Source organism: Aptenodytes forsteri, unplaced genomic scaffold (genome assembly GCF_000699145.1).
Source record: "Aptenodytes forsteri isolate BGI_AS27 unplaced genomic scaffold, ASM69914v1 Scaffold65, whole genome shotgun sequence".
Classification (NCBI taxonomy): Eukaryota; Metazoa; Chordata; class Aves; order Sphenisciformes; family Spheniscidae; genus Aptenodytes; species Aptenodytes forsteri.
Window position 1 is genome coordinate 1,383,533 of NW_008795127.1, and position 9,789 is coordinate 1,393,321.

The 9,789-nt window shown below is 37.2% G+C and overlaps 1 protein-coding gene across 1 annotated transcript; it reads right to left on the bottom strand.

The window, feature by feature from the left end:
• Positions 1-2,079: 2,079 nt before the first annotated feature.
• Positions 2,080-9,717, bottom strand: RWDD4 (RWD domain containing 4). Its single transcript, XM_009277350.1, has 7 exons — positions 9,637-9,717; positions 7,074-7,183; positions 6,833-6,977; positions 5,942-6,056; positions 4,910-4,959; positions 4,740-4,742; positions 2,080-3,108 (listed from the first exon to the last, which is right to left on the bottom strand). The coding sequence occupies exons 1-7, from the start codon at positions 9,715-9,717 to the stop codon at positions 3,076-3,078; spliced, it is 537 nt and encodes a 178-aa protein (XP_009275625.1). The 3' UTR covers positions 2,080-3,075.
• Positions 9,718-9,789: the final 72 nt, after the last annotated feature.

Below are 9,789 nucleotides of genomic sequence, written 5' to 3' on the forward strand. Positions count from 1 at the left end.
CTTTCAACTAGTGCTTCAGTAAGTCAATTAGTATCCGTGCAGCATGGAAAATTTTGTACACCGGCAAATTCCTTTTTAATCATCCTGTATTTTGGACACTTGCTACTTTCACTTTACTGTTACTAGTATCGACACTTGTCTTCTCAGGCCAACCAAAGCTTTACCACAAAACCCATGAATTTAAATAGGTGGCATAGCCCTACAATCAAGAGACTCTTGCCCTACCGAAATAAAGCATAAACCACCGTTTTTCCACTGCCAGCGGGTTTTTACTTAAAAAAAGGTGGTGGTGGTGGTGGTGGTGTATTTTTCAAGTGTTTAGAATTCCCTCAGTAGTCATGATCTCTATTTACAGTTGTGCCTTTCTTGATAAGAACAATTACATTTTCCCTCTCCTCAGTTGTCAGTGCTCAGGCCTCTCCATGATACCAAGTACCTCGATTCTTGAAATGACCCTGTTCCAACCATCATGTCATATGAGAAAATGGTTTAACGACACAAATTACCTTTCAAAATTTACAGAGAAGCAAAGAACCGATACAAAAATTCCCAATGCAAAATATTTCCCTTGAAAGTTGACTTCCAAATAAACACGTTTACTAACAGAACCAGAGGAGATTGCTCGGATATCTTCCCAAGAGCGTGTGATTTATAGGCAGACTAGGAGCTGAAAAATCGGGCATTTCACAAGGTTAACAAGTTTGCCGCTACACACAGTAACACTATAAAAGCAAGAGATGTGGTTCTTACTTGTCCTTCCTCCACCCTCCCTAACTAATCTATTCAGATAAATTGTCATGGCAACTTTATACACCAAGGATACTAGCAAAGACAAGTCAATTCCCCTCGGAGATGTTGTGAATAGAGAAAGCCCTGCCCATTCTGACGCCGGCAGAGACTAAAGCTAAATGCCCTTCCCTGTTACAGGCTCACCATGTACTACCAGAGCAACTTCTCCCCGCGGCGTTACCCCCTGCCAGGCACTCTTCCTCACGCTGCAGCCACGAGCCTCCAGTTTATGTCAAAGGCAAGACTGCATCATTTGGAAGAAGTGTATCCATGCAGTATGGAAAATTTTATACACCGGCAAATTCCTTTTTAATCATCCTGTATTTTGGACACTTGCTACTTTCACTTTACTGTTATAAATATATATATTATATATATAATAAACATAAAATATATGTTTATTATATTTATACCTTGTGTACTTCACCAGCTTTTACTAAATGTGAGTTGAGTTCAAAAAGAAATCATGACTTTCTGAAATTAAGAATTCTTTAAGAATTAATAGTATTTTCCTTCTTGAGGAAGCACATACATTTACCAATTGTAACTCGAGTGTTTCAATAAAAACTACAGCTTCTTGTTGGATGACAGCAGTACAGAGCAAATTTCTTTCAGATCTCTTCACAGTCTCTTCAGAAGAGTGAAAGCCACAGAACAAATTCAATTTTTTTTCCTTCACCTGCAGTCACAATGTTTCATGTAACTTTTTTTTCTTTATATATACATATATATATATGAAGACAGGCAGTTATTTTGCAATATATTTAGTGTATCCTCCTTTGGTAAAACAGAAATAATTTAAGAGAATTTAAGAGAACTATATTAATGTATGTTGCATATAAGCTCTCTTGACACAGACAGTAGCATAAACACTTCCACTCCATCAGCTGAAGTCCTAACACGACAGTCACAGAAACCATCCTCTACTGGCTGCAAAGGCTGGTAGCACCACTGATCAGAGCATCCAGCCTGTGCCCCTAACATCCCGCTCACCAAACGCCGTACCTAGCGTGCGCAGTGGAGTGCACTCCTTCAAAGAGACACTGGACTTGCCGTGTGTACTGAACACGATGGATATTCTCCTCTGACTCTCAATGGGATGACTGACCCTCATATTAACAACAAACACAGCTACCCTGAAGAACGTGTGAACATGTACTGAAAGAGGGAAGATGTAATTCTTCTACCAATTTTAAGAATGCTTTCTTTGTAACAGAAAATCCTTTGCAAATTCAAACTTGGCCCTAGAAGTGCAGTAGGCAATACACAATTAAAAAAAAACCAACAATGTACCACAGCAGATAAATAAGCATTTATTAAAGTTCATCTCAAAACAAACAAAAATAACAAAGGACATTAAGGCATCTTGTATTCAGTAACCATTCATATAGTAAAGATGACTTCTCTTTCTGATACAAGAGAGCAGATCAGGAAAAAAAAAATTCTCCCAACTCATTTGGCAGAATGCTGACTTCTTCCCACTGTCCCACCACTCAGTCAGCAAACCCCTCCAAGGAATGCCCATTTCTCCAGTGAAAGAGCTACAAAATCTCAACTCATTGAGACACGTGCAAGAAAGCACTTTTTCCTCCCCTCAGACATCCAACCTTCTGTAAAGGTGCATACTGGAGAAAGACTAACAGATGGATACCGCAGAGAGTAACGAAGACATACTCCTGCTGTAACCACTCATTTCTGAGCAGACTAGAATACTTGGCCTTGCTTTCGCCAGTATTTTTCAGCCAGTAACTAGTGAAAACGGGACCACAAGCTCTAGTCTGTATTGCAATGTAACAATTTTTATGTTCTCCTTCTACATTCATATTAGATAAACAAATGACAGAGGTCTTGTTTCCATGGAATAATTTATTTTGAATTATGCCATCAAGTGACCAATCACTGTTATAGTGCTTTTTTCTTCAGTTGGAATAAGAACATCAGGAAATGATTACAGTATCATTGGGTTCACTATAACAGGATTTTACTACAGAGTAAAATATAAGTTAATAAACACTGCATATAGCACTATTCACTTCACCACATTGGCTCTCTATATCCTTTGTCACATTCTAACCTGCATTTAAGGCAAGTTTGTTTGTTGTTTTTTTTTTTTTTTTCAAAGAAGACCACATAGTCTCTAGATAAACTTGTGTGACTAGGTTTGCAAGTTAGGAAATTGAGCTTTATAAAATGTTTACTTCAACAAATACGAAAGTTATTAAGAGAAAGATGGTGACCCAAAATTGCACTGTATTAAAAGGTGGAGTTTCCTTGTACCAAAGTCCTTTATTCATCATCTTTAGAACCAGTTTTGCTTAACTATAAAAGAGACACAAAAAGAAAGTATTCAAAGTTTAGACTGCCATTCCATTTATTAGGAAACAAGAACAACATTATCTCCATCTTACATAGAACACACGTATAATTAATAATACAGACTGATTGTACTACTGTACCAAGAGACTGAAAAGCATAAAAAAATATTTCTTAAGCTTAAACACTAAATAAGCTTATTTCCTGAACGTGAAAGTTGATTTAAAAAAAAACAACAACACAAAACCCCAGAAAAACCTCAGGGTACTGTTTCTATTTAATTTGAAGACTCCGTCACCAGCTCTCCAAAATAAAAAAGATGAAGAAATGGAAAAAGTATCCCCACACATCTCTCAGAGAATTCCCATATAGAAATTTAAACAATACAAAAAGAGTATTGTCAAGCAGCTATACTGATTTCCACTGAACCAGCAAAGACAAGAGGGTGGAAGAAATCAATGCTGAGGGAGCAAGTAGAAAAGAATTATTCACTGTAGGATTTCGGGCAGAGAATGCTCAGGCTTGTACGAGACAGCAAGGTGCTCCCACTTGGGACAGCTCCTTTTTTCTGCTTACTTCTCCATTGCCCTCCAGAACCTGGCAGCACCACTAACTATTTTACATCTTGTTGCCATATGAAGACAGAATATTTGCAGTGCATTTGGTGAGCAAAACTCTCTCATCATAAAATTAAAATGTAATTGCTCAATAAATAAAAAAGAAATACTAAACCAACAAAGTTCAAAGAGGAATCAAAGTCCTCCTGACTCTAATATTCGGAAGAACTAAGCATTTTAAAGCATTTGAGATTCTATTTAATGAAGACTCCGTCACCAGCTCTCCAAAATAAGAAAGATGAAGAAATGGAAAAAGTATCCCCACACATCTCTCAGAGAATTCCCATATAGAAATTTAAACAATACAAAAAGAGTATTGTCAAGCAGCTATACTGATTTCCACTGAACCAGCAAAGACAAGAGGGTGGAAGAAATCAATGCTGAGGGAGCAAGTAGAAAAGAATTATTCACTGTAGGATTTCGGGCAGAGAATGCTCAGTGAAGAAATGGAAAAAGTATCCCCACACATCTCTCAGAGAATTCCCATATAGAAATTTAAACAATACAAAAAGAGTATTGTCAAGCAGCTATACTGATTTCCACTGAACCAGCAAAGACAAGAGGGTGGAAGAAATCAATGCTGAGGGAGCAAGTAGAAAAGAATTATTCACTGTAGGATTTCGGGCAGAGAATGCTCAGGCTTGTACGAGACAGCAAGGTGCTCCCACTTGGGACAGCTCCTTTTTTCTGCTTACTTCTCCATTGCCCTCCAGAACCTGGCAGCACCACTAACTATTTTACATCTTGTTGCCATATGAAGACAGAATATTTGCAGTGCATTTGGTTAGCAAAACTCTCTCATCATAAAATTAAAATGTAATTGCTCAATAAATAAAAAAGAAATACTAAACCAACAAAGTTCAAAGAGGAATCAAAGTCCTCCTGACTCTAATATTCGGAAGAACTAAGCATTTTAAAGCATTTGAGAAATATGTAAATTAGAATCCAAAATGAGAAACAGTTCTTACTATTTCTTGCAGATCTTTTTAACGTTAAAAAAGATAACTTGAAAATACTTACATGCTGGACGTGTATAGAAATGAATCAGACACCACAGTCAAATCCAAACAAAGTTAGGAAAAAAAGCAAGAAAAAAAATCAGGTTAGTTTTCTTCAGATGTAAGTACAAATTATTTTTAATGTACATACGCAGTATTTTCGTAATACTGCATATAATACAGTCATGTTACCTTAATTACGTCCACCCAGTTCCATCCTCGTGGAAGCTCCCCCTTGTTATCTGCAGAATAACGAGGTTTTATTTTCAACACACAAGCTAGGGGGAATCTTTATCTTCTTTAAAATCAACACACAAAATTCTAAAGATCCAAAAACCTTAATTTCTCCACTACAAAGCCATGAGGACAAAAACAGATATTAATGTCTTAAACACATCTTGTTCTTCAAAGTAATTCTGTTTAAATAAAAACACCTCAGTCCATCTGACATTTAATTTAGACGGCAACTCCAACATGAGCTGGGCTGACCAGCAATGATGCATTTTGTCAAAGAACAAAATTTTATGCAGCTTTTCCTTTATACGGCCAACACTTAATATGCCAATTATACATTAGGTTAGGTAAATTATATGCAGAAACTGCTATCACAGGGTACAACTTATTTCTGCAATAGGATAGAACTATCCAGATCATTATTAAAAATTAAGGTTGAACACATAAAAGTAATCAGCAGTATTAGCTGAAACATTGAATGCTTTTCAGTCAAAACCCTACCATTTCATTGAAAGTATTAAATATCTGCAGAAGCACCTCTATTTTGAGGATACAAACTAAATTACATGTTTTATTTTGCGTTCCAAAACAAACACTTTCATTTAGAAATTACATTTTTAATAACGTGAATTATTTACGAGGGCCCATCAACAAACTACGTCTTTTGTTGAAAGTGAATTTTTAGAAGTCCCAAATGCTCTCCTCCCACAAGTATTTTTTGAAAATTTCACTTTTGTCACAAATTGAAATAAAAGAATAAAACAAAACCAATGACATCTTGAAATCCTTACTCTATAGAAAGTTGCTTTGACCAGAACTAACATCTCAAGCAAGAATAATTCATCTAAAACAAGCAAAACAGAGACCACAGACTTAAAGTAGTTAATCTTATAAACAAATGACTACTGGTTCTGACTCTAGCAAGATGTCACTGCTATAAAATTTGGATTCTCATACTGCTGAAACAAAACAATGTTATAGTGAACAAACCTGTTTTATCGGCTAGTTTTCGTTTCTGGGTTTTGGATAACTGCTCCTTTTTATCTTTTTTCTTACTTGTTGGCACATCAGGAGTTCCAATTGCAATACTATTGCTTACTGAAGTCTGAGAAGGATCAAAATGGTTGTTAATATTTCGCATATTAGTTCCACAGATACCTCTGTGATTACTGAACCCGACATACTGAAATATCTTGACTGTCAGAAAGAAGCAATGCTGTCAGCAATCTGCAGCTTTTAATCAACATATAATCGTGATTATAGTTTTAAGAACCATGCGTTGGGGATTGGAATTACTCCCTTTCAGAGTTGCAAAGGACACCTCTTACACTTTTTAAATTTAATCATAGAGTGTGATTTAGTCTGAAGGGATTCAGACTTCCCAAACATGGAAACCTTTCCTTCTTCCTCAAAGCAAATCTGCAGCACCACAATGGCCAATAACGTCCTTACACAACACAGAAGCCACAAATAGACCCAGCCTGACTCATTCAAGACCCTGGAGGCACACTTATGCAAGCCATTGCATCCCAGGAAGATTGCAGTAATTTGCCCCCACCCCCGACCAGATGCCTTTAATCTCCGTTTCAGCTCTCCTTAGTTTTGCTTCTGCCCCAAGTCTCCATTTTTATGCTACTCTGTGGGACGGAACTGCAGCCCACAAACATTTTGGTATAACAGCAAAATAACAATTAAATATAACAATTAAGACCACAGAGCATTGTGACACCATACTCTGTGCGTCACTGTTTAGCCACTAACGTGTATACCCAATATACTGATTAGCAACTTAAAGACAGAGCTATGAAGTATTTAGAGTTGTAATAAACATTTTTTGCAGTTTTAAAAGCAAGAGATTAAAATCTGAATTTATCTACTTACCACAGTGTTAACAGGTTGATTTTCCATGAACAACTCTTTATTATCTTTGGCATATTCAAAAAGTGTGTATGTCATAGCAGTTCCAAGATTCGCTTCAACTTCTACCTTCAACTTATCCAATATACTTTGTTTAATAGCTGAAGATCTAAAAGAAACCATAAAACTCAACTATAATCTAGACGGATGAAGAAAAGCTTGCCAACCAAAAAGGCTAGGAAGTGAAGCTGTCATAAATACTTACATTGTGTTGTTGAAGAAAGCATCCATCGATATGACTGGTGCTGTTTGTGGATACGTTTCCGGCCAAGAAACTTCTATTAGAAAGGCTTTGGGATCTCCACTTTCACCTATCTGAAGGGAAAAGAAAAACTTTATAAATCAACAGTTATCAGTCACTTATTAAGGATTACAATGCCAATATGCAAGTCTTTCACTTCTTTAAGTCTATCCAAATTCCTTAAGATAACAACTATTTTCATAAAGTTATCAGTTAGAAAATAAAGCTGTTATCTAGAAAAAGTCTTAAATTTATGACATCAATATTAATCTCTACCCTGCAGTTTTCACCCTAGGAAAAGCAGCAGAAACATTCAAAGCTCTCTTTATTATTTTTTTTTAATTGCTTGGTTTTAAAAGCTACTTTGTAGCATCTGCAAGCCAAATACTATACAATCATGTATGAGAACAGAAAAGATGAAGCCCTTTTTTCCCCCCCAAGCATCCAAACTCAAAGCAATAAGAAAACAAACCATAAGACAGTGCTGAAATAAAGACGACAATGAACTAGTGACCTAAGATAGCAAAAATAATAGATAAGAATTTCAATATTTACGTCTCACCCCTACAGATATTTTATTCCACTATAAGAAAGAATGAGTAGTAAAATATGTAAGAAGTCAGTAGAATGAGACTGGATAAAAAAAGCATAACATTAGAAAAAGGCACACTTTAATATAAATAATCATGCACATCAAACCAATTTAGTGAACCCAAATTACATATACAATCCTTACAATTATGTTAAATTAAATAAAAAACAAATAATTTTTTAAAATTTAAAACTAGTACAGGTGCTACCAAAGGCATACTATACAAACAGAAATATCTGTTTCACACAAGGATTTAGAAGACTAGTGCAACAAAGTTGGTTAAACCCCTATTCTAAAACCACTTGAAAATTCTCCCTTATTTCCCTCATTTTAGAATAGGCAATCTGGCTTCATCAAATTATGTGGAATGAAGTGTGGCCAGAAAAAAGAAGTCCTAATCAAGGTTAGGGTACTGTACTTCAAAATAGGAATAGGAAGGGGAAGGAGTTGGTGCTTTTTTATTTGCAGTGACTGTTTCAGCAGAGTGGACTAACTGACATTCAGAAACATCTGTTTTAAAGGTAAAATAAAGAAATAATAAATAAATAGATCAGGAATCCGCAACATTTATCAAGACATCATCTACAGTGTTGCAGTCCAGTTCCCACTGCTGCCAAGAAGAGAACTGGTGGTACGGTTTACAGATGACTTCTCTCAGGAAACCACTGTCTGTGCCCTGAGCAAATCCATACAGAAAGCTGCGTGACCATGCTCCTCCTTGCCAGTGCAACCTAAAAATTGGGTAGCCTTACTTGATTACAGAATGGCTGTGTTTTGTATGAGACATGTGAGACAAATGAGGCTCAGAAAAATGGCATACTAATTCTTTTGACCTTCTCACGCACTTACTTGCAATACGCTTTCTTGTAATACAAATTCTTCTTCATGGGAAAGATACGATTGCCTTTGACACTAAGTTTTACAGTATTTAAATTGAGTTCTAACTTTTCACAATTATTTTTCGTCTAATAAAAATTAGCAATGACCAAAGCTAGCACAACGTAGAATGATACATTGTAGACTTGTAGGCATGTCACATTTGCTCTTTTGAGGAAATTAAACTTACTAATAATGGTCCTATCAGCGAAGGAAGGCTGCACTTACATGGATGGGATTCAAGTGCTCTTAATTAAATCAACTTAATCTCATTACAATTACTGATGTTATTCTGAAGTTACTTGAGAAGTCACAAAAAGGTTATTTTGGATGCCTCCTCCCCACTACAGGGATATGGCATTTTCAGAAGTCTCCCTTCTGTCCCATGGGTGAAAACTTAGGGTTTCATCAGTACAGTTCTCTGGCCGCCCAAAGATCTGCCTCAGTCCATGCCCAGAAGAACTTCCAGGTCTTTAAATTTCAGAAAGCTGGCAAGAATTTCATGCCAGAATCTAATTGCATATCTCAAGCTCAGCACTCCCTGTATGTCTCTCCTGAGCAGACTGTATCGGTGCACATGCCCAAAGCATTTTGTGGATTTTCTCTTTAGCAGGTAGACAAGGCATGTCGACTACCTCTGGACAAGAGACTAGAACCTTGTAACTGAGCAATAGGGAAGGTTCAGAGCTTTACATGCAAATGTCTCTGTAAGTGGCATTTCTGACCAGCTAGTTTAAGTATTACCCAGCACGCTGGCTCCTTCAGCCTTCAGCTGTCAAATGACAGCTCTAGCCATGCAGTACATACACGTGTAAGCAGGATGCCTAGCTAAGGGATAATAAACCCGTGCTGGGAGCAGGTTCCTAAATATTATGCATTGCGCCATCAAGCATCATCGTACCAAAGATCCTGAAACAACAGCCTACGGATCTAGACTTTACTGCCCACCCAATACCCATTTGTTTTAGAAAATCCCTGGCATGTCAACTACAACGCAGCAGAAAAACTTAACGGTGAAACCTGTGCTGCAGCGACTCGCAGACCTTCACCTTGCCTTACCCTGTACTGGAAGGAAACCGGGCTGAGCTCCCTGAAGCACAGATCTCCCTCGTAGATGGAGCGCAGCGCTTCCAGCTCCATCTGCAGCACAGAGCAGAGAAGGGGGTTACCGATTTCAGCCCGAACACGAAGCTCGCGCCCAGCCGCGCTCGG